The following is a 21,999-nucleotide window of genomic DNA, read 5'->3' on the forward strand; positions in this document are numbered from 1 at the left end:
GGGGGACACGCAGGTGCCACCTGTCACCCCCTGAGAGTCACTGAGTCACTGTGGCAGTGCCAGCTGGGGGGGACACACAGGTGCCACCCTGTCACATCCTGGGTCACTCAGGGCACTGTCACTGCACCAGCTGGGGTGGGACACACACAGGTGCCACCTGTCACCCCCAGGGTCACTGTGGCAGTACCAGCTGGGGTGGGGGGACACACGCAGGTGCCACCTGTCACCCCCCCAGTCACTGAGTCACTGTGGCAGTACCAGCTGAGGGGGGGACACACAGGTGCCACCTGTCACCCCCCGGGGTGTCCCTCGGGGATGTCCCTCGGGGGCTGGCGGGGGTCCAGGGCCAGCAGGACCATGCTGTGCGCCAGCAGAGAGGCTTCCGAGGCTGCGGGGACACAGGGACACCGTCAGAGACTGGCACTGGGGACACAGGGGACACTGGGGACACAGGGGCACCGTCAGAGACTGGCACTGGGGACACAGGGACACCCTGAGAGACTGGCACTGGGGACACCCTGAGAGACTGGCACTGGGGGCACTGGGGGCACTGTGAGAGACTGGCACTGGGGGCACTGGGGACACTGGGGCACCGTCAGAGACTGGCACTGGGGACACAGGGGCACCGTCAGAGACTGGCACCGGCGGCACTGGGACACTGTGAGAGACTGGCACAGGGGGCACTGGCGGCACTGTGAGAGACTGGCACTGGGGACACCCTGAGAGACTGGCACTGGGGGCACTGGGACACTGTGAGAGACTGGCACAGGGGGCACTGGCGGCACTGTGAGAGACTGGCACAGGGGGCACTGGGGACACCCTGAGAGACTGGCACTGGGGACACTGGGGGCACTGGGGGCACTGGGGACACTGTGAGAGACTGGCACTGGGGACACTGGGGGCACTGGGGACACAGGGACACTGTGAGAGACTGGCACTGGGGACACTGGGGGCACTGGGGACACAGGGACACTGTGAGAGACTGCTACTGGGGGCACTGGGGGCACTGAGGACACTGTGAGAGACTGGCATTGGGGACACTGGGACACCCTGAGAGACTGGCACTGGGGGCACTGGGGACACTGGGGGCACTGGGGGCACCGTGAGAGACTGGCATTGGGGACACTGGGACACTGTGAGAGACTGGCACTGGGGGCACTGGGGACACCCTGAGAGACTGGCACTGGGGACACTAGGACACTGTGAGAGACTGGCACTGGGGGCACTGGGGACACCCTGAGAGACTGGCACTGGGGGCACCGGGGGCACTGGGGGCACTGGGGACACTGGGACACCGTCAGAGACTGGCACTGGGGGCACTGGGGGAGCTGGGATTAGGAGGGGAGTGGCACTGGGGGGCACCGTGAGAGACTGGCACAGGCACTGGGGGCACTGGAGGGGCCGGGGTGGGCATGGATGGGGTTCTGGGTGGACTGGGAGCCCTGTGGGGGGCACTGGGGGATTCTGGGGGGACTGGGCAGCACTGAAATAGGAACCTGGCAGACTGGGAGCACTGGGATGGGCACTGGGGAGCACTGGGATGGGCACTGGGATGGGATGGGAATGGGGAGCACTGGGATTGGCATGAGGGGGCACTGGGATGGGCACTGGGATGGGATGGGAATGGGGAGCACTGGGATGGGCACTGGGATGGGATAGGAATGGGGAGCACTAGGATGGGTACTGGGGCAGGACTGGGATGGGCACAGGGGGAATACTGGGATGGGAATGGGGAGCACTGGGATGGAAATGGGGGAGAACTGGGATGGGCACTGGGGGAGCACTCAGAGGGGCACTGAGATGGGCACTGGGGGCACTGGGCTGGGCATGGAAGGAGCAATGGGATGGGCATGGCCAGCACTGGGATAGGCACAAGGGGGAGCACTGGGATGGGCACTGGGATGGGCACTGGGATGGGCACTGGAAGCACTGGAATGGAGACTGGGATGGGCACTGGAAGCACTGGGATGGGCATGGGGGGAGAACTGGGCACAGGGGGAGCACTGGGATGGGGACTGGGATGGGCACAGGGGGTCACTGGGGAGCACTGGGATGGGCACAGGGCATCACTGGGGAGCACTGGGGAGCACTGGGATGGGCACTGGGATGGGCACTGGGATGGGCACTGGGAGCACTGGGATGGGCACAAAGGGAGCACTGGAATGGGGACTGGGATGGGCACAAAGGGAGCACTGGAATGGGCACTGGGATGGGCACAGGGCGTCACTGGGGAGCACTGGGATGGGCACTGGGGAGCACTGGGATGGGCACAGGGGGTCACTGGGGAGCACTGGGGAGCACTGGGATGGGCACTGGGATGGGCACAGGGGAGCACTGGGATGGGCACAGGGGGTCACTGGGGAGCACTGGGATGGGCACTGGGAGCACTGGGATGGGCACTGGGATGGGCACTGGGGAGCACTGGGATGGGCACAGGGCATGACTGGGGTGGGCACTGGGATGGGCACTGGGATGGGCACTGGGAGCACTGGGATGGGCACTGGGATGGGCACTGGGAGCACTGGGATGGGCACTGGGATGGGCACTGGGAGCACTGGGATGGGCACTGGGATGGGCACGGGCACAGACTCTGCACAGGCGAGGGGGGTGAGCCCAGATGGTGACGAATCAGCCCAGCAGTGCCACTCCTGTGCCCAGGGAAGGTTTTTGGGGTGCTCCCCCTCCCAGAGGTACCTTGGAGCTCACAGGAGAGCCTGAGCCACTGCTCCAGCCACGCCTGGCACTCGGCCCTGCCCAGGTGAGTGGAGTTCAGCCCACGCAGGTAACAGGCCTGGGGACACACAGACACGGTCAGGGACGGACACACAGACACCAGCACCCCTCAGGGAGGGGGAGATGTGGAAACAGGCCTGGGGACACACAGACACGGTCAGGGACAGACACACAGACACCAGCACCCCTGAGGGAGGGGGAGATGTGGAAACAGGCCTGGGGACACACAGACACGGTCAGGGACGGACACACAGACACCAGCACCACCCACCAGCACCCCCTCAGGGAGGGGGAGATGTGGAAACAGGCCTGGGGACACACAGACACGGTCAGGGACGGACACACAGACACCAGGCACCCACCAGCACCCCCTGAGGGAGGGGGAGATGTGGAAACATGGAAACAGGCCTGGGGACACACAGACACGGTCAGGGACAGACACACAGACACCAGCACCCACCAGCACCCCCTGAGGGAGGGGGAGACGTGGAAACAGGCCTGGGGACACACAGACACGGTCAGGGACGGACACACAGACACCAGCACCCCCTGAGGGAGGGGGAGATGTGGAAACATGGAAACAGGCCTGGGGACACACAGACACGGTCAGGGACGGACACACAGACACCAGGACCCCCTGAGGGAGGGGGAGATGTGGAAACAGGCCTGGGGACACACAGACACGGTCAGGGACGGACACACAGACACCCAGCACCCCCTGAGGGAGGGGGAGATGTGGAAACAGGCCTGGGGACACACAGACACGGTCAGGGACGGACACACAGACACCAGCACCACCCACCAGGACCCCCTGAGGGAGGGGGAGACGTGGAAACAGGCCTGGGGACACACAGACACGGTCAGGGATGGACACACAGACACCCAGCACCCCTGAGGGAGGGGGAGATGTGGAAACATGGAAACAGGCCTGGGGACACACAGACACGGTCAGGGACGGACACACAGACACCAGCACCCCTGAGGGAGGGGGAGATGTGGAAACATGGAAACAGGCCTGGGGACGCACAGACACGGTCAGGGACGGACACACAGACACCAGCACCCCTGAGGGAGGGGGAGATGTGGAAACAGGCCTGGGGACACACAGACACGGTCAGGGACGGACACACAGACACCCAGCACCCACCAGGACCCCCTGAGGGAGGGGGAGACGTGGAAACAGGCCTGGGGACACACAGACACGGTCAGGGACGGACACACAGACACCCAGCACCCCCTGAGGGAGGGGGAGATGTGGAAACAGGCCTGGGGACACACAGACACGGTCAGGGACGGACACACAGACACCAGGTACCCACCAGCACCCCCTGAGGGAGGGGGAGATGTGGAAACAGGCCTGGGGACACACAGACACGGTCAGGGACAGACACACAGACACCCAGCACCCCTGAGCGAGGGGGAGATGTGGAAACAGGCCTGGGGACACACAGACACGGTCAGGGACAGACACACAGACACCCAGCACCCCTGAGGGAGGGGGAGATGTGGAAACAGGCCTGGGGACACACAGACACGGTCAGGGACAGACACACAGACACCAGGCACCCCTGAGGGAGGGGGAGATGTGGAAACCCACTGGGAATATTCCTCTGTCTGCTCTGGGCTGCCCTGACTTTGACCCTCACTCATGGAGAGTTTCCTAAACTTCAAGCTAGACTGGAACCCATAAAAATGTGAAATAAATTCTAGAGAGCGGGGTAGGTGAGAAATTGAGGTTTGGGGATTTTTAGTGGGCAAGATGGAGGGCACAGGGTGGCATCCTGGGCTGCTTCTTCATGGGTTTGGGTGGGATTTTGTAATTGGGCAGAAAAATCTGCACTGGGGGCTCTTTGGGATCAGTTATTGGGTTAAAAATGAAAATAATCCAGGTGCCAAAAGGGGATCAGTTCTTGGGTTAAAATGAAAATAATCCGGGTGTCAAAAGGGAATCAGTTCTTGGGTTAAAATGAAAATAATCCAGGTGCCAAAAGGGAATCAGTTATTGAATTAAAAGGGAAAATAATCCGGGTGTCAAAAGGGAATCAGTTCTTGGGTTAAAAGGGGAAATAATCCGGGTATCAAAAGTGGATCAGTTCTTTGGGATGAGTTCTTGGGTTAAAAGGGAAAATAATCCAGGTGTCAGCTCTTAATTGGATCATTTAGCCTTAAAAGACCTTGTAACAAAATATTGTTGGCAATTTTGTGCCTTGCTGCTGAACTCACAGTAGTGAGACTGTTTTACTGAAAAAATAAAGAAATAATAATTTAAGGAATAATAAAGAAGAAATAATAGAGAAATAATAATTTAAGAAATAATAAAGAAGAAATTATAAAGAAATAATAATAAAGAAATAATAATAAAGAAATAATAATTTAAGGAATAATAAACAAGAAATAATAAAGAAATCATAATTTAAGGAATAATAAACAAGAAATAATTAAGAAGTAATTTAAGAAATAATAAACAATAATAATAAATATAATAAATAATAACCTGAGCCCAAACATGAACTACCATCTCAAGTGCACAGGAAGAGAAGTGAGGAACCCTTCCCCACCCCAGGTGTGACCCCAGCACCAAAAACCCTTCCCCAGAAGGGATCAACCTCGTGGCCTGAGGATCAGTTCTTTGGGATCAGTTCTTGGGTAAAAAAGAGAAATTATCAAGGTATCAAAAGGGGATCAGTTCTATGGGATCAGTTCTTGGGTTAAAAGGGAAAATAATCCAGGAGTCAGCTCTTAATTGGATCATTTAGTCTTAAAAGACCTTGTAACAAAACATTGGTGGCCATTTTGTGCCTTTCTGCTGAACTCACAGTAGTGAGACTGTTTTACTGAAATAATAAAGAAGAAATCATAGAGAAATAATAATTTAAGAAATAATAAAGAAGAATAATAAATATAATAAATAATAACTTGAGCCCAAACATGAACTACCATCTCAAGGGGCCAGAGAAACCAACAGGAAGAGAAGTGAGGACCCTTCCCCACCCCAGGCGTGACCCCAGCACCAAAAACCCTTCCCCAGACTGGATCAGCCTCGTGCCCCAGGCCCTGCAGGTGCCACCTGGGGTGCCCCAAGGCTGGCACGGGTGTGCTGAGGCGCGCTCACCGCTCGGAGCTCCTCCTCAGAGAGCTGTGCCAGCCCCAGGTGCAGCAGGGCATGGTCCAGGTGCTGGATCTCCAGGACGTGGCTGCGCAGGCGGCGCCGCAGGAGGAAGGCGGGCAGGTGAGGGGTCAGGAACAGCACCTGGCTCAGGGCTCTCTGTGCACGACAAGGGGGGCACCTGTGGGTGCCTGCAGCTCTCTTTGCTCACCTTCCCACCCAGCACGGTGTCCTTCCCCAGGTGCAGGAGTGAATTTGAAATAAAATCAATGCCCAAGGTCTCTGCCACCCTCCCTTTAAAGGATGGACAGCACAGGGCTACAGCAAGCTCAGATCTGAAATTTTAGAAAATTGAGTGCCACAATGGTGGCTCAGCCCTGCTGCAGTGCCAGCTGTGGTTCTGCTGAGGCAGGGATCCTGCACAAGGCTCTGAAGCTCTAAGGGTGCTGGAGATGGATGCTCCAGGTAATACCTGGCTCTGTGCACGACAAGGAGGGCACCTGTGGGTGCCTGCAGCTCTCCTCACTCACCTTCCCACCCAGCAAGGTGTCCTTCCCCAGGTGGAGGAGTGAATTTGAAATAAAATTTCTGCCACCCTCCCTTTAAAGGATGGACAGCACAGGGATTGTTTTTGATACAGCAAGCTCAGATCCGAAATTTTAGAAACTGGAGTGTCACAGTGGTGGCTCAGCCCTGCTGCAGTGCCAGCTGTGGTTCTGCTGGAGCAGGGATCCTGCACAAGGGGGGAGTTTTCCTCTGCAGCTCCAGGGGTCCTGGAGATGGATGCTCCAGGTAGTACCTGGCTCTGTGCAGGACAAGGAGGGCACCTGTGGGTGCCTGCAGCTCTCCTCACTCACCTTCCCACCCAGCACGGTGTCCTTCCCCAGGTGGATGGGGGAATTTGAAATAAAATCTCTGCGACCCTCGCTTTAAATGATGAACAGCACAGGGATTGCTTTTGATACAGCAAGCTCAGATCCGAAATTTTAGAAACTTGAGTGCCACAGTGGTGGCTCAGCCCTGCTGCAGTGCCAGCTGTGGTTCTGCTGAGGCAGGGATCCTGCACAAGGCTCTGAAGCTCCAGGGCTGCTGGAGATGGATGCTCCAGGTAATACCTGGCTCTGTGCACGACAAGGAGGGCACCTGTGGGTGCCTGCAGCTCTCCTCACTCACCTTCCCACCCAGCACGGTGTCCTTCCCCAGGTGGATGGGGGAATTTGAAATAAAATCAATGCCCAAGGTCTCTGCCACCCTCCCTTTAAAGGATGGACAGCACAGGGCTACAGCAAACTCAGATCTGAAATTTTAGAAAATTGAGTGCCACAAAGGTGGCTCAGCCCTGCTGCAGTGCCAGCTGTGGTTCTGCTGGAGCAGGGATCCTGCACAAGGGGGGAGTTTTCCTCTGCAGCTCCAGGGGTCCTGGAGATGGATGCTCCAGGTAATACCTGGCTCTGTGCACGACAAGGGGGGCACCTGTGGGTGCCTGCAGCTCTCCTCACTCACCTTCCCACCCAGCACAGTGTCCTTCCCCAGGTGGATGGGGGAATTTGAAATAAAATCTCTGTGACCCTCCCTTTAAATGATGAACAGCACAGGGATTGCTTTTGATACAGCAAGCTCAGATCCGAAATTTTAGAAACTTGAGTGCCACAATGGTGGCTCAGCCCTGCTGCAGGGCCAGCTGTGGTTCTGCTGGAGCAGGGATCCTGCACAAGGCTCTGAAGCTCCAGGGGGGCTGGAGATGGATGCTCCAGGTAGTACCTGGCTCTGTGCACGACAAGGAGGGCACCTGTGGGTGCCTGCAGCTCTCCTCACTCACCTTCCCACCCAGCACGGTGTCCTTCCTCAGGTGGAGGAGTGAATTTGAAATAAAATTTCTGCCACCCTCCCTTTAAATGATCAACAGCACAGGGATTGCTTTTGATACAGCAAGCTCAGATCCGAAATTTTAGAAACTTGAGTGTCACATTGGTGGCTCAGCCCTGCTGCAGTGCCAGCTGTGGTTCTGCTGAGGCAGGGATCCTGCACAAGGCTCTGAAGCTCCAGGGCTGCTGGAGATGGGTGCTCCAGGTAATACCTGGCTCAGGGCTCTCTGTGCACGACAAGGAGGGCACCTGTGGGTGCCTGCAGCTCTCTTTGCTCACCTTCCCACCCAGCACGGTGTCCTTCCCCAGGTGGATGGGGGAATTTGAAATAAAATCAATGCCCAAGGTCTCTGCCACCCTCCCTTTAAAGGATGGACAGCACAGGGCTACAGCAAGCTCAGATCTGAAATTTTAGAAACTTGAGTGTCACAATAGTGGCTCAGCCCTCCTGCAGTGCCAGGTGTGGTTCTGCTGGAGCAGGGATCCTGCACAAGGGGGGAGTTTTCCTCTGCAGCTCCAGGGCTGCTGGAGATGGGTGCTCCAGGTAATACCTGGCTCTGTGCAGGACAAGGAGGGCACCTGTGGGTGCCTGCAGCTCTCCTCACTCACCTTCCCACCCAGCACAGTGTCCTTCCCCAGGTGGATGGGGGAATTTGAAATAAAATCTCTGCGACCCTCCCTTTAAATGATGAACAGCACAGGGATTGCTTTTGATACAGCAAGCTCAGATCCGAAATTTTAGAAACTTGAGTGTCACAGTGGTGGCTCAGCCCTGCTGCAGGGCCAGCTGTGGTTCTGCTGAGGCAGGGATCCTGCACAAGGCTCTGAAGCTCCAGGGGGGCTGGAGATGGATGCTCCAGGTAATACCAACCTCAGCCCATCAGGAGTTTCAGGCAAAAAAAAAAAACAAACCAGGAAAAAAGACAATAAAAGCCAAGGATTTGATTTAAATAACACCAGGGTGGGATCCAGGTGTGGCAGGTCCTGGCTCAGGTGACACCTGTGACAGTCTGGCCAATGCAGGGGGGCAGCACCACCCCAGAACTTCCCAGAACATTCTGGGAATGCAGTGGAGGAGAAAGCTGCTCCTCTGGGAATGCAGGGGGAAAAGGCTGCTGGGGTGTCCCAAACCTCAGATTGTATCCAGGTAGGAATGTTTGAAACCTCTGATTGTATCCAGGCAGGAATGTTTGAAATCTCAGATTGTATCCAGGTAGGAATGCTTGGCTCCTCCCCCTGGGCTCACATCTCCCAATGGGATGCTGTAATTCTTATCAGCCATGCAGGGACCCTCCCTGGCCCATGAACAGAAGGTAATTAATAATTAATGGCCCATGAACAGAAGATATCTGTTAGAGCTAGGAGAGTTCTCTTCTGTTCATTGGGCAGTTTTCTTTATGTCTTCCACAACCAATCCTCCCTCCGGGGAGATATCTCCTGTTCATGGGCCATTAATTATTAATTACCTTCTGTTAATGGGCCAGGGAGGGTCCCTGCATGGCTGATAAAATTCCATCATCCCACTGGGAGATGCTCCACCCAGGGGAGGAGCCAAACATCCCTACCTGGATACAATCTGAGGTTTCAAACATTCCTACCCAGATATAATCTGAATTTTCAAACATTCCTGCCTGGATAGAATCTGAGATTTCACACATTCTGGCCTGGATCTAATTTGAGGTTTCAAACATTCCTACCTGGACACAATCTAAAATTTCAAACATTCCTACCTGGACACAATCTGAGATTTCAAACATTCCCACCTGGATCTAATCTGAGATTTCAAACATTCCTACCCGGATACAATCTGAGATTTCAAACATTCCTACCTGGATACAATCTGAGATTTCAAACATTCCTACCTGGACACAATCTGAGATTTCAAACATTCCTACCTGGATACAATCTGAGGTTTTGGGACACCCCAGCAGCCTTTCCCCCTGCATTCCCAGAGGAGCAGCTTTCTCCTCCACTGCATTCCCAGAATGTTCTGGGAAGTTCTGGGGTGGTGCTGCCCCCCTGCATTGGCCAGACTGTCACAGGTGTCACCTGAGCCAGGACCTGCTACACCTGGATCCCACCCTGGTGTTATTTAAATCAAATTTTTTTTGTCTTTTCTCCTGGTTTTTTTTGCCTGAAACACCTGATGGGCTGAGGTTGGTATTACCTGGAGCATCCATCTCCAGCAGCCCTGGAGCTGCAGAGGAAAACTCCCCCCTTGTGCAGGATCCCTGCCTCAGCAGAACCACAGCTGGCACTGCAGGAGGGCTGAGCCCCCATGGGATGGGGCTGTGCCACCACCCTGACACACAGGGGGCAGGGCATGGTCTCACTCTGGCAGGGTTGGTTTCTATTACTGCACTTTTTATTTTATTTTATTTTATTTTATTTTATTTTATTTTAATTTGTTTTTTTTTTAATTTATTTTATTTTAATTTTGATTTTATTTTATTTCATTTTTAATTTTTTTTTAAATTTTAATTTTCTTCCCTAATAAAGAACTGTTATTCCTGCTCCCCTCTCTTTGCCTGGGAGCCCCTTAATTTCAAAATTATAACAATTCAGAGTGAGAGGGTTTCCATTTTCCATTCCAGGAGAGGTTCCTGCCTTCCTCAGCAGACACCTGGCTTTTCAAACCAAGACAATTGCCATGAAGTTGTGAGCTTCTGATATCACTCAATTTTTTGCTGGTTTTTGGTACCTTTACCACACTGCAGTGAATCTCTGCAGAAAGTGTGAAATATTCTTTTTAAACCTGCTGCTTGCAGCACGTCTTTCAAAAAACCCAAACAAAGCACCCTGTGCTTTTCTGAGCATTTTGGTTCATCTTGGGTTCATTTTGTGACCATTTTGGGTTCATTTTGTAACCATTTTAGCTCATCTTGGGTTCATTTTTTGAGCATTTCAGCTCATCTTGGGTTCACTTTGTGACCATTTTGGTTCATCTCGAGTTCATTTTGTGACCATTTTGGTTCATCTTGGGCTCATTTTGTGACCATTTTGGCTCATCTCAGGTTCATTTTGTGACCATTTTGGGTTCATCTCGGGTTCATTTTGTGACCATTTTTGCTCATCTCATGTTCATTTTTTGATCATTTTAGTTCATCTCGGGTTCAATTTTTGACCATTTTTTGGACCATGCTGTTCTATTGTTAGATGGAAGCTTCTGGAAGCTGACTGACCACCAGAAGCCCATTCAGATGATCCCATTACCCCCTGAATGCCCATTCAGCCTCTTCCACCTGCCCACCTGGCTCCAACCCATCCCAGAACACTTCCATGGATGGGGAAATCCCTCCCAGTGCCTTCCCACCTCCACAGGGAGAAATTCCTTCCCCAAATCCCCCTCTGGATTCATTCCCAGCAGCTCCACATCCTCCTAATGCCAGGGGCACCCCCAGCTGCAGATGGGGTCTCACCTGAGCCCCCCTCACCTGCTGCCACAGTGCCCAGGACCCCAGATACCCCCAGGCATGGAGATCCCACCCAGCCCAGGGCACCTCTGCAGCTTTCCCTCTGCCCCTGGGCTGGTTTTGGGGCACGCCTGAGCAGGTGAACACCTGAACTCACCACGTGATCCACCTGGAGCCTGTTGAGCACCAGCAGAGAGCCCGAGAACAAACTCCTCACAGCCAGGAGCTGGGCCAGGTGGGGCCGGGCACCTCCCTGCACCTGAAAGAGCCCCAGGAGAGCACAGGTGACACTCAGACAGGTCAAAGCCTCAGGTTTGAGGCATTTTTCACATTCTGTGCTGCTTTAGTGGATGGGTCTGAGCTTCATATTATGGGATGGGGAGCTCTGTTCGCCAGAGCAGGGAGACAAAACAATTCCTGCTCTAGCTGGGGACCAAGGACAAATAATCCAAATCTCAGGCCCAAGAGCATAAATAAAGGTGAATTGAGGAGAAAAAACCAAGAAGAATGGGAATATAAATTTATGGGAGCATAAATAAAGGTGAATTGAGGAGAAAAAACCAAGAAGAATGGGACCTCATAACCTAAAGCTGTAATTGAACAATTAACTCCAATATGCAAACAGAGCAAAACTTATAAAAGTGAGAGACCCCGTGACCGGGCATTCATTTTGTGACCATTTTGGTTCATCTTGGGTTCATTTTTGACCATTTTGGTCCATTTTGTGACCATTTTGGGTTCATTTTTTGACCACATTGGGTTCATTTTGTGAACCTTTGGGTTCATCTTAGGTTCATTTTGTGACCATTTTGGGTTCATTTTGCGACCATTTTGGTTCATCTTGGGTTTAAGTAACTCTGTCAATGGTTTTTCTTTTGTGACCATTTTGGGCTCATTTTGTGACCATTTTGGGTTCATTTTTTGACCATTTTGGGTTCATCTTGGGTTCATTTTTTGACCATTTTGGATTCCTCTTGGGCTCATTTTTTGACCATTTTGGGTTCATCTTGGGTTCATTTTGTGACCATTTTGGGTTCATCTGGTGACCATTTTGGGTTCATCCTGGGTGTAACTAACTCTGTCAGCGGTTTTTCTTTTGTGACCATTTTGGGCCCATTTTGTGACCATTTTGGGTTAATTTTTTGACCATTTTTAGGTTCATCTTGGGCTCATTTTTTGACCATTTTGGGTTCATCTTGTGACCATTTTGGGTTCATCCTGGGTGTAACTATGTCAGCGGTTCTTCTTTTGCATTATCGCACCTACTTTGTGTTTTTTCCCCTTTTCCTAATAAATCCTATTTCTGACCAGGAGTCTCTCCGTGGTTTTCCTTTAAACCAGAACACGCAGTGTGGCAGTGGTGGGGGCACAGACCTGGTCACAGAGCTGCAGGAGGAGCTGCTGGGGCTGTGCCTGGGGCAGGGAGCGCGCTGCCCGCGCCAGTGCCCGCAGCACGGCCAGGTGCGAGGCCCTGCGGCGGCAGTCGTAGGCATCCAGGAACTCCAGCTGCTGCCTGGGCGTCCAGAAGTGTCTGATCAGGAGCTGCCGAGGGAAGAAATACCTGGGGAGAGGCAGGAGAGGGGATTCAGGGAGGAAAAGGCAGAGCAGGGGGTTCCAGGGGGCTCCAGGGGCTTCCAGGGGGTTCCAGGGAGCTCCAGGGGTTTCCAGGGGGTTCGCTCTTTCTAATCTGGAGATATTTCTGCCCTCCTCGAATTTGCATTAATCCAGGAGAAGTTTCCCTCATGAAATGAGGCTGGATGTGGGCTGGGAGTGGCAGTGAGTGGAGCTGCCACAGGAATTCGAGTGTCCTTGATTTCCTTGGAGTTTTTAGACCCTCCTGAATCTCCTCCTCAGGCATCCAGAAGTGCCTGATCAGGAGCTGCTGAGGGAAGAAAATATCTGGGAAAAGGCAGGAGAGGGGATTCAGGGAGGAAAAGGCAGAGCAGGGGGTTCCAGGGAGCTCCAGGGGCTTCCAGGGGGTTCGCTCTTTCTAATCTGGAAATATTTCTGCCCTCCTCGAATTTGCATTAATCCAGGAGAAGTTTCCCTCATGAAATGAGGCTGGATATGGGCTGGGAGTGGCAGTGAGTGGAGCTGCCACAGGAATTGGAGTGTCCTTGATTTCCTTGGAGTTCCTAGACCCTCCTGAATCTCCTCCTCAGGCATCCAGAAGTGCCTGATCAGGAGCTGGTGAGGGAAGAAAATATCTGGGAAAAGGCAGGAGAGGGGATTCAGGGAGGAAAAGGCAGAGCAGGGGGTTCCAGGGGATTCTGGGGGATTCGCTCTTTCTAATCTGGAGATATTTCTGCCCTCCCTGAATTTGCATTAATCCAGAAATTTTCCTCATGAAATGAGGCTGGATGTGAGCTGGGAGTGGCAGTGAGTGGAGCTGCCACAGGAATTGGAGTGTCCTTGATTTCCTTGGAGTTCCTAGACCCTCCTGAATCCAGCACTCAGCTCCCAGAGCTGGCATTGCCAATCCAGCACTGAGCTCATCAAGGCCATTGGAACATAATTTGTGTTTTAATTTTTTTAATTTGTGCTAAATTATGAAAGAAGAGGCTGAGAAACTGAATACCAGGACAGCAAGAACTGGATAGCAGAGATATTAAGATATTAAGAACATTGATTATGCTAAATTAAAAAGAAGAGGCTGAGAAACTGAATACCAGGACAGCAAGAACTGGATAACAGAAATATTAAAATATTAAGATATTAAAATATTAAGAACATAAATTATGGTAAATCAAGAAAGAAGAGGCTGAGAAACTGAATACCAAGTCTGCAAGGACTGGATAATGGAGATATTAAATATTAAGAACACAAATGGTGCTACATTAAAAAGAAGAGGCTGAGAAACTGAATACCAGGACAGCAAAAAGTGGATAACAGAGATTGTAAGATCTGTGTCTCTAGATATTAAGATATTAAAAACACAAATTGTGCTAAATGATGAAAGAAGATGCTGAGAAACAGAATCCCAGGACCACAAGAACTGGATAACAGAGGGCTGTGAAACACTTGGACTGTAACCAATCACTTCAATCTGAGAAATGCAGGCAGAAAATGAGGGAACAAGACAAAGGCAGCAATCCAGAAGTGTAATTGTGTGTAATTACAATGTCTGTAATGTAAGCAATAAATGGTTTCTGCTTGATCATATTGGTTACTTGCTCAGGAGTCCTAGATTTCCCACAATATTTGTTCTTACAGTGAGAGATTCCTGCCTCTAAAAACCCCAACTGCAGGGAATTTGGGGCTCAGTGAGCCCAGGGAAGGTTGGGTATTCACATCAGGACAATTCCTGCCCCTAAAAACCCCAACTGCAGGGAATTTGGGGCTCAGGAGGGCTGGGTACTCACATCAGGACAATTCCTGCACCTAAAAACCCCAACTGCAGGGAATTTGGGATTTGTTCTTACAGTGAGAGATTCCTGCCTTTAAAAACACCAGCTTTGGGGTTTGGGACACAAAATCTGGGAGTCATGGAGCCCAGGGCTGGGTACTCACACCAAGACAATTCCTGCCCCTAAAAACCCCAACTGCAGGGAATGTGGAGCTCAGGGCACCCTGGTGTTCACATCAGGACAATTCCTGCCCCTAAAAACCCCAACTGCACAAAATTTGGGGCTCAGCAAGCCCAGGAAGGGCTGGGTACTCACATCAGGACAATTCTTGCCCCTAAAATCCCCAACTGCAGGGAATTTGGGATTTGTTCTTACAGTGAGAGATTCCTGCCTTTCAAAACGCCAGCTTTGGGGATTGGGACACAAAATTTGGGGTTCGGGGAGCCCAGGGCTGGATAGTCATATCAGGACAATTTCTGCCCCTAAAAACCCCAACTGCAGGGAATTTGGGATTTGTTCTTACAGTGAGAGATTCCTGCCTTTCAAAACGCCAGCTTTGGGGATTGGGACACAAAATTTGGGGCTCAGGTACTCACATGAGCAGCAGCACCAGGAAGTTGGCGAAGGGGGGGATGGCGATGATCCCGATGGGAATGGCCTTGAGCACGTCCCTGCGGAACTGCCCCGGGGGCAGGGGGACAGCGTCAGCACCCGCCTCCAAAAAACCCCAAAAAAACCAAATTCCCCCTCCCCGGGGGCTGGGTGCAGCTGCCAGTGCCTGGGTTTGGGCAGGGAAGGGGACCCAGAGGGGCTGGAGCCGCTGCCTGCAGGCAGAGGGGGCAGGGATGGGGCAGAGATGGGGCAGAAAGGGGGGGCAGAAAGATGGGGGGCAGAAAGATGGGGGGCAGAAAGATGGGGGGCAGAAAGATGGGGGGCAGAAAGAGGGGGCTGAGATGAGGCTGAGGGGAAGCTGAGATGAGGCTGAGGGGAGATGGGGCAGACATGGGACAGAGAGGAGGCAAAAAGGGAGGCAAAAAGGGAGGCAGAGATGACGCTGAGGGGAGGGCTGAGGGGAGCGAGGCTGACATGAGGCAGAGATGAGGCTGAGATGGGGCAGGGATGGGGCAGATGGGGCTGAGGGGTGAGAGAGGGGAGCCAGAGGTGAGGGGAGGCAGAAGTGAGGCAGAGATGAGGCCGAGGGGAGATGAGACAGAGATGAGGCAGAGATGAGGCAGAAAGGGGGCAGAGATGGGGCAGAGAGAGATGGGGCAGAGAGAGATGGGGCAGAGAGAGATGGGGCAGAGGGAAGGCTGAGGTGAGATGAGGCAAAGATGGGGCTGAGGGGAGGCAGAGATGAAGCAGAGATGAGGCACAGGGGAGGCAGGGATGAAGCTGAGGGGATATGAGGCAGAGATTGGGCTGAGATGGGGCTGAGGTGACACTGAGATGGGGCAGGGATGGGGCAGGAGGGAGGGCTGAGGGCTGAGACAGGGGAGCCAGAGGTGAGGGGAGGCACAAGTGAGAGAGAGGGGAGATGAGGCAGAGATGAGGCTGAGGGGAGGGCAGAAGGAAGATGGGGCAGAAATGGGGCAGAGAGGAGGCAAAAAGAGGGCAGAGATGGGCAGAGGGGAGCCAGAGATAAAGCAGAAATGAGGCTGAGGTGGGGCAGAGATGGGGCAGAGGGAAGATGGGGTAGAGAGGAAGATGGGGCAGAGATGAAGCAGAGATGAGGCAGAGGGGAGGCAGAAAGGGGTCAGAGGGGAGGCTGAGGTGACACAGAGATGAGGCAGAGGGGAGGCAGGGGTGAGATGGGTGAGGCAGAGGAGGGATGAGGCAGAGATGGGGCAGAGGGGAGGCAGGGGTGAGGCAGAGGAGGGATGAGGCAGAGATGGGGCAGAGGGGAGGGCTGAGACAGAGGAGCCAAAGGTGAGGGGAGGCTGATGAGGCTGAGGTGGGGCAGAGAGAAGGCAGAGGGGAGGTGAGGCTGAGGAGGCAGAAGGGAGATGAGGGAGAGATGAGGCAGAAGGGAAGCAGAGGGGAGGTGAGGCAGAGATGGGGCAGAGGGGATGCAGGGATGGGGCAGGGATGGGGCAGGGATGGGGCAGGGATGGGGCAGGGATGGGGCAGGGATGGGGCAGGGATGGGGCAGGGATGGGGCAGGGATGGGGCAGGGATGGGGCAGGGATGGGGCAGAAGGGCGAGGAGGCAGAGGTGGGGCAGAAAGGGGGCAGAGATGAGGCTGAGGGGAGGCAGAGATGCGACAGAGGAGAGGCAAGAGGAAGCTGAGGCAGGGATGAGGCTGAGGGGAGATGAGGCAGAGATGAAGCAGGGATGAGGCTGAGGGGAGATGAGGCTGAGATGATGCAGAGATGAGGCTGAGGGGAGGCAGAGATGAGGCTGAGGGGAGGCAGGGATGAGGCAGGGATGAGGCAGGGATGAGGCAGGGATGAGGCAGGGATGAGGCAGGGATGAGGCAGGGATGAGGCAGGGATGAGGCAGGGATGAGGCAGGGATGAGGCAGGGATGAGGCAGGGATGAGGCAGGGATGAGGCAGGGATGAGGCAGGGATGAGGCAGGGATGAGGCAGGGATGAGGCTGAGGGGAGATGAGGTAGAGATGAAGCAGAGATGAGGCTGAGATGAGGCTGAGATGAGGCTGAGCTGAGGCTGAGATGAGGCAGGGATGAGGCAGGGATGAGGCAGGGATGAGGCTGAGGGGAGATGAGGCAGAGATGAGGCTGAGATGAGGCTGAGATGAGGCTGAGATGAGGCAGGGATGAGGCAGGGATGAGGCTGAGGGCAGAAGAAGCAGAGAAGAAGCAGAGATGAAGCAGAGATGAAGCAGAGATGAAGCAGGGATGAAGCAGGGATGAAGCAGAGATGAAGCAGGGATGAAGCAGGGATGAAGCAGAGATGAAGCAGAGATGAAGCAGGGATGAAGCAGAGATGAAGCAGAGATGAAGCAGAGATGAAGCAGAGATGAGGCTGAGATGAGGCTGAGATGAGGCAGGGATGAGGCAGAGGGCAGATGAGGCTGAGATGAAGCAGAGATGGTGCAGAGATGAAGCAGAGATGAAGCAGAGATGAAGCAGGGATGAAGCAGGGATGAAGCAGGGATGAAGCAGAGATGAAGCAGAGATGGTGCAGGGGTCCCAGCTGACCTGGCGCAGGCGCTCCATGTCCCTGTACGGGAGCTGCTGCGGGCTCAGCTGCAGCTGGGCCATCCTGGCCCTGATCCTCCTGATCTCCTGCACCTCCAGGAACAGCGCCTGCACCCCTGCAGGGACAGGGCTCCCTCAGGAGCACAGCCCCCAGGCAGGGGTGGCTGCTGCAGCCACTGCCCCACTCCAAAACTCCTCCTTCTGACACCTGGGACCTCTTTGGGGACCCAGACATTCACACTCCCCCACCAGCAACCCTTTTCCTTGGGACACCTCTTTTTGGAGCTTTCAAACCCCCTTTTTTGGACCACCACATGTTTGAACTCCCCACTTCTTGGGACACCTCTTTTTAGAACACCCCCAAAATAGTGGGTTTTCCACACCCCCTTTTCCTGACCCACCCCCTGGGACCCCTTTTTGGAAAAGATACCCCTTTTTGGAACATCCCACCCTCTTTCAGACCCATTCATTGTTTTGGACCCACCCCCTAGGACCCCATTTGGGACCCAGATGTTTGTGCTCCCCTTTTTCAGCACTCATCCCTTGGGACACCCCTTTTTAGAACACCCCAAAAAAAAAGTGGCTTTTTCACACCCCCTTTTCTTGACCCACCCCCTCGGACCCCCCATTTGGGACCCAAAAATCAGCACCCCTCTTTCTTGGGATACCCCTTTTTGGAACACCCCACCCTCTTTCAGCCCCCCCCCCCCCCCCATTTTTGGGACCCCCCTTTCAGTTCCTCCTTTTTTAGACCCCCCCTTTTTCAGCCCCCCTCTTTCAGGACCCTCATTTCTGGGACCCCCCCTTCTTTTTAGGACCCTCTTTTGGGACCCTGCCTTTTGGGACCACCCCCTTTTTTTTGGGGCCTTCCTTTGAGCACCCCCTTTTCAGATCCCCTTTTTTGGGGCCCCTCTTTCTGCTCCCCCTTTTCAGACCCCCTTTTGAGCCCCCCATTTTTGGGACTCCCCCTTTCAGTCCCCCCTTTTCGGGACCCCCTTTGAGCCCCCTATTTTTAGGACCCCAATTTGAGCACTCCCTTTTTGGGACCCCCATTTTCGGTCCCCTCCTTTTTGAAACCTCCCCTTTCAGGACCCCCTTTGAGCCCGCCATTTTTGGGACCCCCCTTTCAGTTCCCCAATTTTTTAGACCCCCTTTGAGCCTCCCCTTTTTTAGACCCCCCCCTTTCTGCCCCCTCTTTTTGGGTCCCCATTTTGGGTCCCCCTTTGGGCACTGACCGTTTTTGAAGGTGCTGTGCAGGAGGTAGAAGCGGGGCCAGCTCCTCTCCAGGTACCGCTCGTAGCGGGCGCTCACCCGCCGGGCAGCGGCGGCCACGGCGGCCACGAGGGCGCGGGAGGCGGCGCGGGAGGAGAGCGAGCGCACCGGGGAACGCAGCGGGGACCTGCGGCGGCAGCGCCGGGTCAGCGCCGGGCACACCGGGCACCGGCAGCACCGAACACACCGAGAACCAGGAGTCCCGCACACACCGGGAACCGGCAACGCCGGACACACGGGGAACCAGGAGCCCCACACGCACCGGGAACCGGCAGCGCCGGACACACCGGGCACCGGCAGCCCCAGCTCCGAACGCACCGGGCACCGGCAGCCCCGCGTCACCTCCGCACACACCGGGGACCGGCGGCTGCAGCTCCGAACACACCGAGAACCGGCGGCCCCGAGTCAGCCCCAGGTCAGCACCGGACACACCGGGCACCGACAGCCCCGAACACACCGGGGACCTGCGGCGGCAGCCCCGGGTCAGCACCGGACACACGGGGCACCGGCAGCCCCAGCTCCGAACCCACCAGGCAGCGGCAGCCCCGCGTCACCCCAAACACACCGGGCACCGGCAGCCCTGAGTCAGCCCTGCACACACCGGGCACCGTCAGCCCCACGTCAACCCCGAACTCACCGGGGACCTGCAGCGGCAGCCTCGCGTCAGCCTGGAACACACCGGGGACCGGCAGCCCCAGCACTGAACACACCGGGGACCGGCAGCCCCAGCTCCGAACGCACCGGGCACCGGCAGACTCGCGTCAGCCCGGAACACACCGGGGACCCGCAGCCCCAGCTCCGAACGCACCGGGCACCGGCTCCCCCAGCCCCGCGTCAGCCCCGGCCGCGCTCGGGGCTCCCGGAGATGGGGAACGGGCAGCTGGGAACGCCCCAGGGCAGGGCTGGGGTGGGAATCGCGGCCCGGGGGGATTGAGGAGCCCGGGTGGTTCCGGGATTTCCGGGCCGTGCTCGGCAGGGCGGTACCGGGCGGTACCGGCAGGGAACAGCGGCGCGGTAACGGAGAAGGGGTGCGGTAACGGGGGGGCACAGAGGGCTCGGAAACAGCGCGGGGGGACACGGGGGGAACCGGAGAGAACGAGGGGGGTAAAGGGGAGCGGTGTTTGGCGGGGGATCAGGACAGCGCTCGGTTTCGGTCGGTGTTTAACGGGGGGGCCGCGGGTGTTTGGGGCTCCCTGAGGGCAGCGGGTCCCGGCCGGCCCCGCGGGGGTCCCCGCTCACCTGGGCACGGCCGGAGCGAGCGGCGGCGGAATCCGGCCCCGAGGGGGGCTCAGGGCAGCGGGGCCGAGGCGCCAGAGCGGCCCCCGGGCCGCGGCCACGGGCAGCGCCATCTTGGGCCGGCGGTCACGTGAGGCGCTGAGCGCTGATTGGCTGCCGCGCCGGAAGTGCCGCGGACCGCACCCATTGACATCAGCCCACCGCACCCACTGACCACGCCCACTGATCACACCCAGACCACACCCATTGGTCACTCCCGCTGACCACGCCCACTGACCACACCCAGACCACACCCGTTGGTCACTCTCACTGACCACGCCCACTGACCACACCCAGACCACACCCATTTGACCACTCCCGCCGACCACGCCCACTAACCACACCCACTTCTCCCTGTAGACCCATAGCCCCGCCCATCCCCAAAGCCCCTCCTACCCCATAATCCCACCCACATCATAACCCTGCCCACCCCAAAGCCCCTCCCACCCAAAAGCCACTCCCACTCCCATAACTCCTCCCACCCCAAGCCCCTCCCACCTCCGTAGTCCCTCCCACCCCCACAGCCCCTCCCACCTCCAAGGCCCCTCCCACCCCCAAAGTCCCTCCCACTTCTATAGCCCCTCCCATCCCTAAGGCCCCTCCCATTCCCAGTGCCCCACCCACCCCATAATCCCACCCATCCCATAACCCCACACACCCCTCAAGCCCCTCTCAACCCAATGCCCCTCCCACCTCCATAGCTCCTCCTATCCCCATAGCCCCTCCCACCTCCATAGCCCCTCCCATCCTCAAAGCCCCTCCCACCCCCCTAGCCCCTCCCCCAAGCCCCTCCCCCGCTCCGGAAGCACGAGGCCGATTTTGGGCTGGTTAAAATCTCACCATCCATTGGGTAGAAAAGGGCGGGGGGGGGGCAGCCCCTCCCCCAGCCCCTCCCCCACCCACCCCGGGGGGTCCCGAGGGGTGGGGGGAGGGGCCGAGACTTGGCACAAAAATCCTGGCGGCAGCGGGGGGAGGGGCGGGCGGTAGAAAACGGAGTGGGGACAACGGGGGGGGGAGGGAGAGGGGAGGGGACCCGGTGCGACCCCGCCACCACCACCCCCCCCCCCCCCCCCCAAAGTACAAAAGAGCTAAAAACACCGCGGGGGGGCGGGGGGACAATGGGGACCCGGTCTGGTGGCACTGGGTGGTGGCCCATGGCAGTGGCCCTGGGGGTGGCCCTGTGGGGTGGCACTCAGTGGTGGCCCTGGGGGTGACCCCGGGGGTGGCCTTGGGGGTGACTTTGGGGGTGACCCTGGGGATGACCCCGGGCGTGGCCACAGGGCAGGGGGAGGTCCTGGGGGTGTCCCACAGATGGTGGCGCATGGGGGCGGTGACTCTTGAGGTGGCCCATGGTGGCAGTGGCCCTGGAGCTGCCACCCCTGTGTCACCCAGAGGCCCTGTGGCCACCCCGGGGGTGGGGGTGGCCCGTGGGGTGGCCCAAAGGGGGCAGAGCCACCCCAGGGGTGCCCCGGGGTTGGTGCCCTGGAATGGTGGCCCTGGGGGTGGCCCATGGAGTAGCCACGGTTGTGGCTCTGGGGACATCACAGGGTGGCCCACAGGAGGTGGCCCATCAGGGTTGGTGGCCCTGGGGGTGACCCAAATGTGGCCAGTGGCCCCTGGTTGTGGTCTGGGGACACTGCAGGGCTGGCCCATTGGGCTCGGTGGCCCTGGGGGTGGCTCTGGGGACACCGCAGGGGTGGCCCATAGGGGTCGGTGGCCCTGGGGGTGGCTCTGGGGACACCGCAGGGGTGGCCATCAGCAGTGACCCTTGATGTGGCCGGGGGGATCAGCAGCCCGGGGCTCAGCGATGTCCTTGGCGCGTCCTGTG

The 21,999-nt window shown here is 56.4% G+C and overlaps 1 protein-coding gene and 1 long non-coding RNA gene across 5 annotated transcripts; one reads left to right on the plus strand and one right to left on the minus strand.

Annotated features, from left to right (window-relative positions):
- Window positions 1–60: 60 nt before the first annotated feature.
- On the minus strand, window positions 61–20,332 carry LETMD1 (LETM1 domain containing 1). Of its 4 annotated transcripts, none has more exons than XM_077192630.1 (10): window positions 20,136–20,327; window positions 18,860–19,023; window positions 17,625–17,740; window positions 15,061–15,143; window positions 12,492–12,678; window positions 11,275–11,376; window positions 5,846–5,998; window positions 2,695–2,791; window positions 267–388; window positions 61–195 (listed from the first exon to the last, which is right to left on the minus strand). In XM_077192630.1, the coding sequence occupies exons 1-9, from the start codon at window positions 20,243–20,245 to the stop codon at window positions 291–293; spliced, it is 1,110 nt and encodes a 369-aa protein (XP_077048745.1). In that variant the 5' UTR covers window positions 20,246–20,327; the 3' UTR covers window positions 61–195; window positions 267–290. The 4 variants fall into 4 exon arrangements, with proteins under 4 accessions (XP_077048745.1, XP_077048744.1, XP_077048747.1 ...); XM_077192631.1 differs by having other exon boundaries at window positions 94–213; window positions 281–388; window positions 20,136–20,328; XM_077192629.1 differs by having other exon boundaries at window positions 72–388; window positions 20,136–20,325.
- LOC143696444 (uncharacterized) lies at window positions 4,564–5,038 on the plus strand. Its single transcript, XR_013185859.1, has 2 exons — window positions 4,564–4,668; window positions 4,715–5,038. It is a non-coding gene; the product is annotated as an uncharacterized LOC143696444 (long non-coding RNA).
- Window positions 20,333–21,999: the final 1,667 nt, after the last annotated feature.

The sequence above is a fragment of the Agelaius phoeniceus genome, chromosome 35, assembly GCF_051311805.1.
Source record: "Agelaius phoeniceus isolate bAgePho1 chromosome 35, bAgePho1.hap1, whole genome shotgun sequence".
NCBI lineage: Eukaryota > Metazoa > Chordata > Aves > Passeriformes > Icteridae > Agelaius > Agelaius phoeniceus.

Excerpts from the sequence above, each read along its gene's own strand:
- LETMD1 (XM_077192630.1), bottom strand. The coding sequence starts at position 20,245 with ATGGCGCTGCCCGTGGCCGCGGCCCGGGGGCCGCTCTGGCGCCTCGGC. Across the intron at positions 11,377-12,491 it reads TCCTGCAGCTCTGTGACCAG|GTGCAGGGAGGTGCCCGGCC; the intron begins GTCTGTGCCCCC and ends GGGCTCTTTCAG. Across the intron at positions 5,999-11,274 it reads GGCTCCAGGTGGATCACGTG|AGAGCCCTGAGCCAGGTGCT; the intron begins GTGAGTTCAGGT and ends TGTCGTGCACAG.